At 40.6% G+C, this 16,056-nt stretch overlaps 1 protein-coding gene and 1 long non-coding RNA gene across 4 annotated transcripts; both read right to left on the bottom strand.

Moving 5' to 3' along the window:
* Positions 1-192: 192 nt before the first annotated feature.
* Positions 193-4,632, bottom strand: LOC133484994 (uncharacterized). Its single transcript, XR_009790572.1, has 3 exons — positions 4,456-4,632; positions 2,534-2,626; positions 193-1,270 (listed from the first exon to the last, which is right to left on the bottom strand). It is a non-coding gene; the product is annotated as an uncharacterized LOC133484994 (long non-coding RNA).
* A 1,726-nt stretch (positions 4,633-6,358) lies between these two features.
* On the bottom strand, positions 6,359-12,519 carry cab39l1 (calcium binding protein 39, like 1). Of its 3 annotated transcripts, XM_061787986.1 has the most exons (11): positions 12,078-12,519; positions 11,915-11,983; positions 11,760-11,826; positions 11,550-11,689; positions 11,283-11,447; positions 11,031-11,149; positions 9,906-10,074; positions 9,759-9,818; positions 9,617-9,682; positions 9,390-9,533; positions 6,359-9,150 (listed from the first exon to the last, which is right to left on the bottom strand). In XM_061787986.1, exons 4-11 carry the CDS (start codon positions 11,664-11,666, stop codon positions 8,959-8,961), a joined length of 1,032 nt encoding a protein of 343 aa, XP_061643970.1. In that variant the 5' UTR covers positions 11,667-11,689; positions 11,760-11,826; positions 11,915-11,983; positions 12,078-12,519; the 3' UTR covers positions 6,359-8,958. The 3 variants fall into 3 exon arrangements, with proteins under 3 accessions (XP_061643970.1, XP_061643969.1, XP_061643968.1); XM_061787985.1 differs by having other exon boundaries at positions 11,760-11,983; XM_061787984.1 differs by lacking the exons at positions 11,760-11,826; positions 11,915-11,983 and having other exon boundaries at positions 12,078-12,514.
* Positions 12,520-16,056: the final 3,537 nt, after the last annotated feature.

The following is a 16,056-nucleotide window of genomic DNA, read 5'->3' as shown; positions in this document are numbered from 1 at the left end:
CGAAGTCATGGAAAATAGTGACAACCAAATGCAAATATTATCAAATTATTGTATTGTATATGTAATATCTCTAAAAAAAAAAAAAAAAAAGTGAAGAAAAATTGCAAATTCTTTCATATGATATGCTCCACCAAAATGAGAAATTCATTTTCCAAGAAACATGAAACAGACACACTATTTGCTTTAGCGGGCTACGGAAAATGACGTGGCGGGCTCAATTCGGACCGTGGGCGTTGACTTTTACATGTGATTTATTCAATATCCAGCTTAAGGTCCATGTACTACATCCTCTATGTCAGGGGTGTCAAACTCATTTTTGTCACAGGCCACATTGTAGTTATGACTTCTCTCGGAGGGCCGCTACAACTGTGAACCCATATAAATGAAAGATGACCCCCTATACTGTAATTACATACAGTTTACACAACACATTGATGAATAGCCAGTTTTGAAATCAGAAGCCTATAAAAACATGTTTTTCAACTATTACATTTCTTTTCAAAGAGGGATTGGTAACAAAAAAATGCTTGCAAATATCTCAATGTTATTACACCAGAACACAATGAGCAATTTTGATTTGCTTTCGAGGGCCACATAAAATGATGTCACCAGTTTGACACCTGTGCTCTATGTCCTCACTAGTAGGACAACTATTAGTGGCCATTTTGTTACTACGAGTAGGGTCCAGGAGGCTACTAGTGTGTGACACATGCCTACTAGTTGGGCCTTGTAGTGTTATTACTGAAGTGCAGCACAATAGTTTACTAGTAACGTTTAATTGCATAGTAGTAGGTCACAATTGGCACTCGGGGGGGAAAAACTAGTGACACACAGTCATTCCACTAGTGTGCTTTCTAGTGAGGACAAAGCATACTAGTACATGAACCACAGTTAACAGTATATAACCCATCTCGTTCATTCCTCCATTTTCTATAGCGTTAGGGTCGCGATTGAGTTCAAATCTATTCCAGTTGACAGGTACATTGCATTCCTATGTTCAATTTAGAGTCTTTAATGAAGCTAGCATGCATTTTTGGGGATGAGGGAAGAAGCCAGAGTTTTTGGCAAAAAAAAACATGCTAGCATAAGGAAAACATGCAGACACCACACAGGACAGCCTGAGCCTGGATTCGAACCACAAACAGCCCACCGTGCTGCTGCAATTTAACCCATATCAACACCTATATGATCCAAACATCTGGCGGATTGCAGATGGATACTATGCAATTCCTTTCATTGACTCAAGTCTTGGAATTGCGAGGTCATCCACCTGAAAACCAGAAGACAAAAGCAGCAGTGTTAACATATCCCAGAAAGTTGAGCACAATCGAGAGAATAAAACAGAAGCTGCTCTCTCAGTATATCTACGACTACTACTGTGTATCTAGGGACCTCTTCAGTGGGTTTTGTGTGACAAACGGAGAGCTTTGCATGGATTTGCACAGCAGAAAGTGACAGAAGCTGGGAGCAAACCAACAAAACTCTCTGTCAGCCCTTGAGTCCGCACAATTACTGTATGCTCTGCATGGTGATGCATGGTGGAAGGCCAAGTGACCGGCGACACCTGAAGTGCACAAACTGCAGTAGGTGAAGTGTTCACTACCTGCACTGTGAGCACTTTGGAACAGCCAAGTCAATGACTGAAGATAATTGCAAGGCAATCTAACAAATGAACAGATTTTATGTGTTTCTTGTCTACAGTGGAACCTCTGTCGTCAACATCCCTCGAGGTCATACAATTAAATAGTTCACCAAAATTATTGGGGGAAAACAAAACACACTCTTAAGTTCAAATTGTTGTCACGCATGATGTCATGCGACAACTTGCGTCACTAAACCTTAGTTAGCAAGCATCAAAAGGATTGACTGTGCGCTATTTGCCAATTCTTTGGTTTATTTTGCAGAACAAAGTCCAAAAGAAGTGCCAGCATCCTCACATATTCATGGATTAGATTGTGTTTTGTTTTTATATGCATACACATAACATACTCATACTTTCTCAGTGGCAAACTTTTTACAGTTGTGTTACAAGAATGCTATAAAATCTGACCCATAGAGGGGTTTTTTTGTTGTTGTTTTGTTTTTACATCCCTGTGGTTAACTTATCACTGCTATGGCTGTTATCAATGTTACACAGTTATTATAATGATAGATCGACCCTGGAACTGATTTAGATTTTCAAATCTTGTGAAGAAAATTAGTGTCCTGAAAGTGGTTGCGAGGTTTCACTGTATCTGTGTATATGTAATATCATCTGATGTCTGATTGTATCTTGTTCACATATGACTTTAGTATGATTTGTTTGCCAGTAAGAAACACACAAACACTTTCTCTTCAAGCATTAAACAGCATGCTACTATAGTTCTGATTTAGTAGTTCTCCAATAGATGTTAATGGTGTAAAGGTAAGGCATTCCCTCCCACACTTTGCTTGCAGAGAACACCTCAGAAAGTGAGCATGAAAGCTCTCCAGCCAGAAGGAGCAACTAGGGCAGTAGATAATCAAGTATTTCACTATACTACACTAGATGCACCTTAGCTGGAGGGCCTTTAGGTCAAGCAGTTCGTCGTAGGTGGCGCGAAGAGATTGATGTGCTCTATTGCAGGCAAGACAATGTCCAATCAGCCTGAAAAGGGAATAAAAACAGTTGATTGCATCACATAAAGATACTAGAAATTCATCCGTGAATCTGTTAAACAAATGCAGTCAAGTCAAATGATTTCTTCCGCAGCTGCAATACAAATCAAACAAGACAACCCTTAAAACTGTACTCTCGTCTCAGTTTTGTAATGAACTTCAATAAGAGAAGTATTTCTCAACCCTCACTGTTTTGTTCAATGTTCAAACGGTGTACATTTTAATGTGAGTACATCCATGCAAGGGGAGTGTGAAATTCCCTAACTAGTCATCTTGTTTTTGTTGTGACTGCATGAACACACACAGTCACTGTTCTGTGCTCTACATACTCAAAAAGACCGCAGAGTGCACACTAGACACAGGCACAAACAATCCCGTTCCCCTTTTACAGAGTTACTGTAGCCCTGTTCTGGAATCGAAAAGACTCAGGCCTCTTTTTAAATGCTTAAGTAGGCTTCCAAGGAAGCACATGCACCTGGGCAAATCAGGGAGCCTAATTGGGCCGAACCAACTACTTGTCTGTGGACAGGGGTCACAACCTTTTTCCTGGTCATTCCTGCGGGAGAGGCCATGTGATATAAAGGATGAACTAAATGCTGTCAATTGAGATGTGAGGTGCTCAGGAACTAATATCTTTTAGCAGGTGAAGTACTGTTTTTTTCCCCCCTGCAGTTAATAACAGTGATTTGAGTTTAGTCATTTGATCATTTATCTCTATTGTATGATTGTAATACTTTAGTCATTAATACATTTGGTGTATTAGACTTCTAATGCTGATGGTTTGTGTTGGCAGATTGTGACAGTTATCTTATTTTGTCTTCAGTTTCAATGTAAAATTCAAATATTATGCATAAACATTATGCATATCAACAGATGTTTCATACTCTACATATTGGGGTATGATCAATAATCCACACTAATAATGAAAGTACAATACCTGGGTGTTTTGAACCCACAACCTCAAAACAGTGAGGCAGTTGACTAATCAGTCGTCCGTGGTGACGTCTCATATGTATATTGTAACATCTCAATCTGAATGTATGGATGAAACTGATTCATCTATAATATTCAATTTACCACAAAAGAATAACTCACATGTATGATTTAAATAATTATAATAATAATAATAAACTAGAACATGTTTTTTTTTTTGTCGGCTGCCTAATAATAAAAAATAAACTAGATCATTGTTGTTTTTGTTGTCTGCCTAATTTGTGATCCCACTAATCAGTGAAGCTCTAAAGCTTGAGACTAACTTGATCTTACTGACTGAGTGTATCTTTGAATGCAGGATGTTAGGATGTTCAGTCGTAAGTAAATGACTACTGCAGCACTCCCAAGTAGGCCCTCGTAGTGGCGTCACTGTCGAATGTGACATTATTTCATCGGTTGACGTTGTAACATAACCTTAACAATAATAACGGCACCAACAAGAAGTTAATGGCCAGACGAGAAAACAAGTTCGGACTCGGAGATGATGTGTCCTGCTTTTTTGCAAAGTGCAGGCGCCAACTGCACTTGGTGATGAGCGCCTCGACGCTCAATTTAAAAATGACTCCGCCCGATCACAATATTATCCGAGTTTATTCCATTACACGTCATCTCTAACAGGATGACTCATTTGTTTTTGGTCTCAACATTATGAACAAATGAACAAATATCTGGGGGGGATGGGGGGCTCATTATAAATACGTTTGTTTTCATTAAAACGCTTGCAATCGCGTTACTTTTATACGCAAGTGGTAGTCTCTCATGAATGGCAACAGTGGCTTCAATGAATGGGACACGCGTGGGGGGTGGGGGTGGGGGGCAGCCTACCTTTTAGTTGGTTGCACGAGGGCGAAAAAGAAGAAGGTCCATCGTGCAAAGCAGCTCCACTCTCCTCAACCTTGGCCGCAGACGTTGCATCCTGCATTGCCCTTTTTAGTTTTTTGTTTTTTTTTGGCACAAACAAAACGTTTTGTCAAGCATGAAATCGGGAGAGCATCTTTTAGTAGTTTTTTCTTTTTGTGGGGGGTGGGGTCGGCGCGCCGGCGACGCAGTCATCGCGGATGTACAGTAGATTCCCACCAAAAGACCGCTTTAAAGCAAACAACGAAACCGGACGGCAAAAAAAAAAATATAAATAAATATATATATATATATATATATATATATATATATATATATATATATATATATATATATATATATATATATATATATATATATATATTTCTAATTTAATAATACCGACAGCATGGTGAATTCGTTTTATTCCGGCAATGTGCCTGCCATTGGTCTGTGTGCTGGTTAAAGCTGCAGCACAGGAGAAGCTTGTGACCTCTAACCCTTGCAAACCCTGCCCCCACATACCCTTCTGCTCGGTCTGCAGGAGCCCGCCTCATTTGCACACAAATACCCCCCCCCCCCCCCCCCCCACACACACACACACACACACAAAAAAAACTGTTCAAAGTGAGCATCGGGACTTTTCTTGTCCCTCCACGAACCGTTAGCGCCCCACCAGCCGCTCTCATTGTGGGAACCAGCGTTGCCTAACTTGCCTTCTTCCGGGGTCGAACTTTGACCTACTTTCCCATCCTGCATGCTCCCTTATGTGCAGCATGGAAACGACAGCTCGTGGGAACACCAGATGCCCATATTTGCATTTTTCACCGATTTAGCAGCAATCATTCAAGTGAAATGCACGTTGAATCAGTCTAGTTGTTTCAAGTAACGTCAACGTAGACGAATCAGGGATTATTTTGCATGTTAGATCACTCAAAGACAGCATTACCGAGTATTCACGGTGGACATACTAGTTGTATTAAAGGTATTCATAATTTACAGTACAACAAATGTGCTCAGAGATAAGTTTTATGTTGGTTCTCTCTTGGTAAACTGGAATGTCCCATGCAGTGATTTGAACAGGGCTGAGACAAACACAGGAGGAGAAGGAGGCGTTGCTTCTTACTTCTTTTGGGTAAACAAGACCCGAAAGATCAATGAGGGTCCCGAACAAAGTTCACTACACTAAAAATTGTCATTTCATGAAACAATTTCAACAGTTGAACCCACTTTGGTTTTCCATAAATTGTTGATTTGGGCGTTATTCAAGAGGCAATTGTAGCTGATTTAAGATGTAAAGGGGGAAGTGTGTATGTGTAGGAGGGATAGTTAAATTTTCATTGGTAAATCTCATTTCAATCATCAGTTTCAGGAAAATGTACTAGTAGCTGAGAAATTTAACTATTCAGCTGGACAGTTACATTTATGTGTAAATGATTGGTATTGGTTGTATATGCAAATATAATATTGAACATCATTCCTTCACAGAAAAATAAACTGGCACCACAGTGAAGTAGTTGTTAGCACATCTGCCTCACAGTTGTGAGGTTCAGGTTTCAAATCTCGGCTCAGGTCGATGTGTGGAGTTTGCAAGTTGCAGGCATCAAAATAAAATGCGAGAATATTTGCAACAACAACCCCACTAACCCCCACAAACGTTCACCAGTTTAAATATCTTGTTTTTGTATTCAATTGAATATAGGTTGAAAAACATTTGCAGAGCCTAGTATTCCGTTTTTATTTCATTTTACACTACATCCCAACTTAATTGAAATTGGGGTTCGTATAATGTTAAAACTGAATCCACATTAACAGTTTACTATTTGCAAACCATGATTCACAAGACTTCTACAACTTTCTGAATCTGAAACAAACTGGAGATCACATTCAGTTAAATTGCCACAAAGTTTATTTAATGAATGCTTTCACACTTTTATTTATAAATGTATGTACAGAGAACACCAAAAGTAACTCACTCAACGCATGGGAAAACCGGGGAAAAGGCACGAAATACTACCAAAATTAGGAAATAGTCAAACCCCTAATTAGAAGACTATTCAGTACATCATCTTGCTTATTAGTCTAACAATTAAGGACTTAATGTCACTATCTTGCAAGTGATTGACAGTCACAACCAGAGGGAGGATTCTATAAACATGAAATGTTTTTTAGCAGAATATAAATATGGTGCCAAATGTTACTAGGCACTCCCTCTCGAGTGGTTGTATAACAGAGAGAGACACTTGCACTATACACACGTAGCAACTATTGTGTATATTGTTTTTACTATTTACACTGGACAAAGCGTAACATATACTGTTTGGGTGTATTTGGGCTAATAGGTATGATTGCTGTACACAAAAATTTGGAAGACAGAAGTGTACACATCCACCTATCATAAAGGGTTTGGTTTAAAACCACAGAATTGAAATGAACATGACCGCTATAATCCATTTAATGTCTTTAAATAAAGCATCACTCAACATAAAGGTTCCACACTGTAATTCATTATGAAGTAACATCCATGTGGCACCACCTAATGAAATATTTTTTTAAATGTTTCCCATGAAGAAAACCCTGTTCAAGTTTGACCATATAGAGATCACATAATGCATGCATACAAACCACTGAAATTGAAATGTCAAGGAATAGCAAGGGGGGGAAATAATTTTTTTTTTTTAGCTATTTACTATAAAGAGGACTATGCACACAAAACAAATGCATCATGAAATTTAACATTTTCATCCCAATGGCAGAAGTAAAGCAGATACACCAAATGAAATGATGACTGCATGGAAATCAATATATTCACCAGTCATATCATAACATAGTCCCTCTTGATTGAGTGATGCATCAAAAGTGCATCAGTGGAACAAAAGCAATATTACAATCATATATTTAAACAAAATAATAATAATATCACAAAGACATCTGACCCTGTGTACATTTTGCGTTGTAGAATTTGCCAAATAATCTTGAGTAAAATATTTCAAAACAAATGATTTCATATTAAATTTACGACAGTCTCGATTTTTCTGAATCAAGTAAAATTTATAAAGTGAGGCATGCCATTGTTAAATAATAAAATCTAAATGTTAACTGATTGGAAAACAGACTTTGGTATGACTCCTATGTGCGTCTGCATAAATACTTAAGGTGCATCCTAGCAGCATCACTGCGTAAATGCCATCTTAACTTTCCAGATTTGCCTGGGATCAGTCATGCCTGAGAAGTAATTTTTTTTTACATTTAAAAGGATACATGAGTATTAGGCCCACAAAAACAAAACAAACAAAAAAACTTCAGAAATCTACAACTGAAAATGTTATGAGACTAAGTTGTAAAGTTACAGGAATAAAGTTGGAATATTAAAGAAAAAAATCCAAGATTCAAGCCATAATTCAGTGAGTGAACGTCAAAACTTAAACAGTCTGAGATCAGAAGCTGGAGACATACCATACATTATAAAGTAATAACTATTTGTTAAAGCATTTCTAGATCATGATTGGGAGAAGAAAAAAAACTGCTCTTTTCAAAATTATGAAGAAAAAAAAAACAAATGATGACTTCAATCAAGTAATGTTTCGGCTTCATCCAGGAAGTATTTCCAACTGTGTTCTCAGAATTCGATGGCTAAATTAGTATTAGTATTTTGCTTTTCCGTGTGGCCCTAATACCATGTACATGACAATGTGAGGGTGGAACAAGGTCCTCCCAGTGAGATCAATTGGCATATTGTGTTCATGGTGCACGGATGGCGGCTACCCCGCAGCACTAATTGATGCCTTGTTTCTATTTCAGACATGCTAGCCCCGCTGAGCACTGGGCTAAAATCACCTCACAATCAATTAATTCCTCTGCTGCTTTGATTTTCTCTTCCTGTGCTTGCAAATGCATTGGTAATCTCCACGCTAACCTCTATGAGCGCAAAATGCAGACTAAGGCCTAAAAAAGACATATTAGGCACCAGGAATGACAATGTGCAAACTTGGTTAATATGATCCACATGCCAAAGCTGTGTTTTGACATTGTTCAAATCCTCAGATGAAAGAAACTGAACAATAAGGCAATGAATCAGATCCTTTTATGAGAGGGGTTGGATTGGATCTTTTTGAAAAATGAATTGCCCATCAGTTTTTCAGTCAAAAAACAGATGAGATTCTGTCATTATCTTACTGCCGGACCAAATGCTACCAATAGGGTGTTTTCATTCTATGGTCTGTGCTGGCAAAAATGTGGAATAGAAACAGTTTAAGGTCCAACATTATAAGAAAGGGCATTTGAACACTTAAGAAGCACTACGGTTTATATAAGAGTTCCTTACCCAACTCAGGTTGCTATTTGCAAATCCCATCCAAACTAAAAATAGACAGAAGTCATCTTTAGTTCATCCCTATATTTTGCAGTTAACGCTAAACCTTACAGAAGCATGTCTAAACGCTGGCCGCTACTACTGCATCTACCACTTTTGGAGCACTCCATCCTGCAGCCTCAAGCTTCTTCGGGAGATGTAGGCTTCTTAAGGTCTCGGATCTGCTTGACCAGATAGTTTTTCTCATCACAGAACTGCTCATCCTCTGACCGGTCTGTCTGGAAGTTGCTCAGGAACTCCACCAGCTTGGCCTGGTTCTTCAGGAGGATGTCCAGCACTGGCTGAGTCTTGCTGGGGTTTGCAACAAATACCTTTGAGAGCCAACATGAAATGTTTCTTGTCGTTAAGCAGACAATAGATAAGTGCATACCAATGTCTATTTCAGGATGTTTACTCCCATACTATTTGATTTAATCTTATAACAAATACAATACAAAATAAATCACTGCATCAACGATAACCAAAGAAAACAACCAACCAGAGAATTTCTCAAACAAGTTCAAAGAGAATGTTACATTAACATTGGAACAATTGTAAACAGACCACTCACCTTGAAAACATGGAACGCTTCAAACTGGATGTTGCGACTTTTATCCCGTAGCATGTTCATCATCAGTTTCAAGTTCTCTGCACGGCTGATGTACTTTTTCATGACTGTGAAGTTGTGTCTATCCAGCAGAAGTTCCCCCAAGAGCTGAAATTTTGTTTACAAGCTTAATTGTAGACAGTAAATATTGAAACTACTTTTGAGTCATATTAAAGCTGAATAGGCGGTACCTTTAATGACTGCCGTTTGGTGACGTAATTGTCAGAATGCAGGAGCTTCTCATATTCTGTGAATACCTTGCAAACATTTTCAAAAGGCATATTAAGATAAAAGTCACAACATGGTTTCTGTTGAGGAAATTTGAGCATTTACCCGGTCATAATTGGTCTCCAAGAAATCAGCACACATAAGCTTGTGTCTTGTGAGGAGATCCTGCCAGGGGAAAATCAGGTTGTTTCAAGAACTACTTTACAATCCTGAATAGACAGGATTAAAAAAAAAAAAACAATCCTAGCATACCTTGAACGATGCAAAAGCATCTGATGCTATGTCAAAGGTGGAGAGGTCCACATATCGGAAGAAACAGTAGAACTCTTCAGAGAGGAGAATCGTCCTCGCTAAGGGCTCATGGCGAAGACACTCTCTCAGCATCATTCCACAGTTCAGAGCCACTTCTGCATTCTCATATCTGTACAGGTGGAGACCACACAAGTCAGTTTTGGTCATCAGCAGAATTCCATATTAACCAGCAGTGGTTCTTAACCTGGGTTCGGACAAACCCCAGGGGTTCGGTGAGTCAATCTCAGGGGTTCAGCGGAGGTCAAGACACACGCCTCTTAATGCTAAGAAAGCCCTTGAGATACTCATACTGTTTGTTAAAATATCTTTGTGAGCAATTCTTTTTGAGGATGGTAGACATAAAAAGAAGACTGTTGCAAAAATCATGTCAAAGCAACAGAATCAGCACATGAGCGTTTACAAAAACGTGACTGATGAAACATGATTTTTTTTCTTTTTTCTTGATTTACATAGAAAGAGAGAAGTTTCGTGAAGTTTACCCAGTTTTAAATGGATTTCTTATCAGCTGTTGGATTTTTTTAAAAAAAAATTTTAAAGGCCGATGCTGGTGTGTGTTAAAATGCTGACTATCGGCCTGGCTAATAATTGGTCTGTCCCTAATTAGATCAGAAAATTGCAGCGTGCAAAGAGACCATTAAAGTAAATAAATGCTTCCGGGAGGGATGCTTTACTGCAGAAAAGTCTTATTATACTGCATTATTTCAACTAGGTCAGACAAATGAGCCCCATCTGTCAGACAGTGGCCTCAGCTGACTAACTCAATACAAACTGTACGTCCACAATAGACAACCTTTTTCACAAAAAAGACGGCTCCGTCTGAGACAGCTTTAAAATAAGCTTTTGACAATCATTACTTTCTTTTACATGTCTAACGCATAAGTAAATGCAACAAGTTCAAGCTCGTTCTCTGGGAGTTGTTGGTACATTTGCTGGGTAAATTTAAAATTGAAAATGCATGTTAAGGGAAAGTCATGTCAAACATTCTCATGGTGTTAATATGATTGGCTAAAATACTCTTACTAATGTACTCTTGTTACTGATGTGAATCAAACAAGAGGGACTTACCCTTTTAGAAGCATAAAGAGGATCTGTTGGTGTGTAGAGATGTATTCTACCGTGGGAGTGCGCGTGCCAATCTGACGTCTCACTATATTACTGAACAGATGAACCACATCCTTTTTCCCCTGTGTAAAAATATAAAACCAAAGTTGGTTACAATATGAAAAAAAAACATTTTGCTTTAGACATTGATCCATTTATTGTTCGCAAAACAATCCTTTTTGCAAACACAAAAAAAATAAGGAGCATGTTTCCTACCTCAAAGTCAATCCTTTGCAAATTTGCAATGAGTGAAATGAGAAGGTTGGTGTTGTACAACTCCTGTGCAAGCTGAGCCACTGCTTCGGTCTGAGGCTCTTTGTCACCTGTCCCACAAAGTACCTCCTTCAGGGAAGCTAGATTTTTTGAAGCTTCCTCTGCCACCTGGGAAGTGTGCAACTAAATTAAGAGGCACTCATTTCCAAGTTACAAGTATTCAAATGATCAAAAATCATTTCAAAACAGTTACCGTAGACAAGTGCTGACCTTTTCACACTTTTTACTTTCCCCAGCGTCCAGTTTTTCCATGTATGCCACATTTTCTTTCAAACTCCTCACTATTTCTGCTGGACTCTTCTGAGACTTCCCGAAAGGAAAGGGCATGACTGAATGAGGTTATCCAAGCCCTGTCATTCAAAAAATACAACTGTGATGTCCCACTGAAAGTGTACCAGAAAATGGATGCAAAACGCACACCTGAGGAAAGCAAGGCCACGGCGCCAGTAGGTTAGTCTCTAGTTGAAAGTCGACACTTGGTAGCAAACTATTAAGACCAGACCATAACACTTAGCTAGTACCAACGACATCGACGTTCTCTTATTAACTTTTCATCAACGTTAAACAATTGTCACCGGTGTCTAGTAGAATACGATGTCACAGCTGCAGCAATGTTCATCGGCAAAGTTTAGCGAGCGTGTGACCTGTAGTAGCAAGAAACAAGCAATCTTCTATACTACGCGGAGTGAACACGACGTAAAACACACAGATTATTCATTCTCGAGTGTCAAAACTCACCGACCAAATGTGAAGTGTAGTTTTGACGTTGTAGAAAGCTAGGTGGGTAAATGTTAGCTAGTAGGCTAGCAAGTTGTTACTTCTTTGCTGTTTTTTCCACGGTAAGACTACATTTAAATGTAATCTTATCTCAGACCAGAAGCGTTATATTCCCGGCGACTCGTAACAAAATGCGGCTACAATTTTCTCTGACGGAGGACCATCGTTGCGGTGCTAATTCATCTAAACCTGCCAGTTATCACCTAATTAGCTGGCTGCCTAGTTTAAAGGAGATAGCTAGCTGGCTGGCCTGACTGGCAACTTCATTTCCCCGTTGTCTACTGTTGTTGAAACGCTCGTCCTCTCTCCTCTTTTCGGGGACACTGGGTGGGTATGTTTTCTCCCACAGAATGACTGACATCCATTTTAGCCAATCGTGTTAACAGCAAAGATATGAAGATTAGATATGCAAACGCGGTTTAGCAACCCGGCTACCCAACGTGCCCACGTGGCGGCCATGTTGGAAAGGTCGACGTTCCTATCAGAGGTAATGCATGCGCATTGGCATTAAGTCATAATTTGCTAATTTCTCAACCGATTTTCATGAGTTTTTTTTTGTCAACGCCTGATCGTTTTCTTGCTAATTTCTTTCGATTTTCATGAGGTTTACTTTTTTGTCAACGCCAAATCGTGTGCTATCAAGACATAACATTTAAAAAAGCCCAAAAATATATTTTACGTATGGAAAGTTACTCCCATTTCCCTTGTCGTAATTATATGGTGTTGTACGCAATCGTATGCACCATAATGTACTGTCATCCTTGGTCTTTTGGTTTTACAGCCACATGGAATGCCCTGACGACTTTGACCCTCGTATCTTAGGGGCAACGTAGGCACGCAGCTCAAAAGGGGCGGTTCCTATTGCAAAATCATATCTGTGGTTAACAGTATTGTAAAAAATAAAAACGAACACTGACAGAAGATGGCGCCATATTGTTACCCAACTTGACATAACGTGCAATACAATGCAACCCAATTGACTATTTCCATAATTTACCATTTAAAATTTTAAAAACCTCACTATATATATATATTATGTTAATCTGAGATTATCATCATGACCAGTTCGTAAACTATAAAATAAATAAACTCCAATTATTAAAACAACATACGTGCATGGCATGCATTGACGAGCACTGCTGTATTCAAGTAAATATATCATTACTGACACATATTAAATTAATTATTTATCCCTTTCAAGTAATGATGCTAGATTTTGTTTAGTTAATATTTAATTAATATAGGGTATACCTCGTACAGGCGTCGTCTTGTTTTTTTTTCAGGAAACGTTGGTTGTCTGGGATGAGTGGAACAGCCTACAGCCACACAACCAACCGTTTTGCCATATATCACCCGAAATCCACTTAAAAAGGTCAAAAGCCGGTGATCGAGCCCAAAAAGGGTTACCAGCACTCCCATCGCCAAAATTATTCATAAAATTAAGAAAGAACATTTCTTGACATAGTCTTGTGTGGTGAAGTATTAAAAATTCAATGGAAATGACTTCTATTGTCAACTGTGACAGGTTCAGTGACAAATGGGTGACAGGCAGTTTACTTCACAGTCCAGTTTGAGAACTTTTGAAGATTGGAAATTGGTTTCCGGACTAAGCCATGAAAACAGGAATTGGGACAGGGAAACTCACACTTTGTTGTGGTTTTAAGACAGAATTCACAGAGAATTGGACTGAGGGTATTCCCAGTATAACAATATCCCAAAAAATCCAATACTGAAACTGGTAGGCATAGAGGGTCTAAAGGAGGGACAATACTCGTCCTAAAAGTCCATAGTGGCCTCCTTCTCTTCATCAACAGGGGGGCGCGTCATCAATGTCCAAGGATGGCTCTTCCCCTCCCAGATCGTAGTCCAAGACCATAGCTAAAAGGTGAGTCAGAGTCGCAGGGCACTGCCCCCGGCAGGCATGGAAGTCGTGCAAGTTTGATCTGGGTGCCAACGATGAAAGTTCCTGATGAGATGGTCACACAGGACATGAAATTGCAGCCAACACAACCTGGAGCTGAACATGCTCAAGACTATAGAGATGATCGTGAACTTCAGGAAACATCCTTTGCCACAGCTGCCCCTCATGCTGTCAAACTGCTCAGTGGCAACCGTCAAGACCTTTAAGTTCCTGGGAATTACAGTCTGTGCAGGACCTGAAGTGGGAGGCCAACATCTACTCCATCCTCAAAAAGGCCCAGTAAAGGATGTACTTCCTGCACCCTCTGAGGAAGTACAGTCTGCCACAGAAGCTATTGAGGCAGTTCAATACAGCAGTCATCAAATCAGTTCTGTGTTAATCCATCACAGTCTGGTTTGGTGCTGCTACAAAGAAAGACAAAATAAAGTCAGGACTGCCTAAAAAAATTATTAGTACGCACCTATCCACTCTTGAGGACTTGCACGCTGCCAGAACTCTGTGGTTTGGGCTTGTCGCTGCCAAGTCGCAGCCGGATGATTGCCCCCCCTCACCTGCGATGCGAGTGCCTAACGAGTCCGTACATGGATGCGAGTGGCTTACGGACATTCACCATGTACAATAACCGCTGTCGGGCCGGCGTGGGGCCGCGGGGTGGCAGATCCTGTGCAGTTCGCTTCTGCCTCACAACACAATGGCCATTGTGACAGACGCCAGAGACATGTTAGCCCAAATAACACCAAAAACATTGCACTCCAGGTAAGATGGATTTTTTTTCAAGTTCTAGGCATACTTTGATGGCTAACTACATGCTGTACTGGTAGAACTGGGTCCATTATGAATGTGTAAGTGGCATCCATCCATCCATCCATTCTCAACACCGCTTAACCTGTTCAGGGTCACGGGGCACTGGAGCCTATCCTAGCGGACTTCTGGCGCAAGGCGGACAACACTCTGAACTGGTCGCCAGTCAGTCCCAGGGCACATATAGACACGGACAACCATTAACACTCACACTGTCACTGAGTGGGAACTGAATCCACGCTGCCTGCACCAAAGTCAGGCGAGTGTAACACTATACCATCAGTGACCTTTGTGTAAGTGGCAATTCTGCCAAATGGCCACTGCATGGAATAAGGATGCTTGGTATTTATGTAGTGAGGGACGGAAAGTATACACCCAAACCTCTTGACGTCACGAGGATAGTTTTTTAGAAGCTCAACACGGAACAGGGGTCTTCAATTGGAAGAAGATTGCGTGGAGGTATGGCTCACTATTACCTCCCCCTCTACTGGTGAGACCCGGCTTTTTACTTGACAGAGGGAGACAAACTGTCCGGCCTGCCCACAATACAAGCAGAAATTGGCCTATTGGTGACACTACCACAGGGTTGAGGCTGGTGCAGCTTAGTTGCATGGGTTGGGCCCCTCTGATGGTGACCCGACAGAGACGGGACAGGGTCCGTGAGAGCAGCAGGCTGGAGGTTGGCGACAGCCCCGTCTTTTTACTGGACAGCGAGAGACAGAATAGCCAGCCTGGCCACAGTACAGGCAGAGGTTAGCCTGTCAGCTGTGCCTCCACTCCTCCAGGCGAGGCTGGTGTGCTCCAGTTCCATGGCTTCAGGCCCCCCTGACGGTGACACTGCAGAAAAACAGACTGCTGATAACGGAGGATCTGTGAGGGCAGGCTGAAGGTTGGTGACCCGTCATCCCGTGCCTCCTCTTTTGTCTCGAAGCCTGGATGCGTAGATCCAGCTGGGTAGATAGTTCGATTACTCCGTCCAGTGTGGGCGGAAGAACATGCACCACCGGTTCATCCTTGTTGTAGTCAGCCAGGCCGTGGAGAAAAGTGTCACATAGGTCTAGGGAATTTCAATTGCTCCAAGTTCTGAAGGCCGTCGCGAACGCCATCAGGTGCGGAATTGGACACTGCAAGCGCCTTCGTCAAGTGAAGAGCACCGTTGCTTTGGTCTGAGCTGGGGAGAAGCTAGCACAAGCCGGCAGAGCCACCTTGTCTGGTCTG

Source organism: Phyllopteryx taeniolatus, chromosome 10 (genome assembly GCF_024500385.1).
Source record: "Phyllopteryx taeniolatus isolate TA_2022b chromosome 10, UOR_Ptae_1.2, whole genome shotgun sequence".
In the NCBI taxonomy this organism is placed as follows: domain Eukaryota; kingdom Metazoa; phylum Chordata; class Actinopteri; order Syngnathiformes; family Syngnathidae; genus Phyllopteryx; species Phyllopteryx taeniolatus.
Note: the sequence above shows the minus strand (reverse complement) of the source record. Positions and strands in the feature narration are given on the sequence as shown.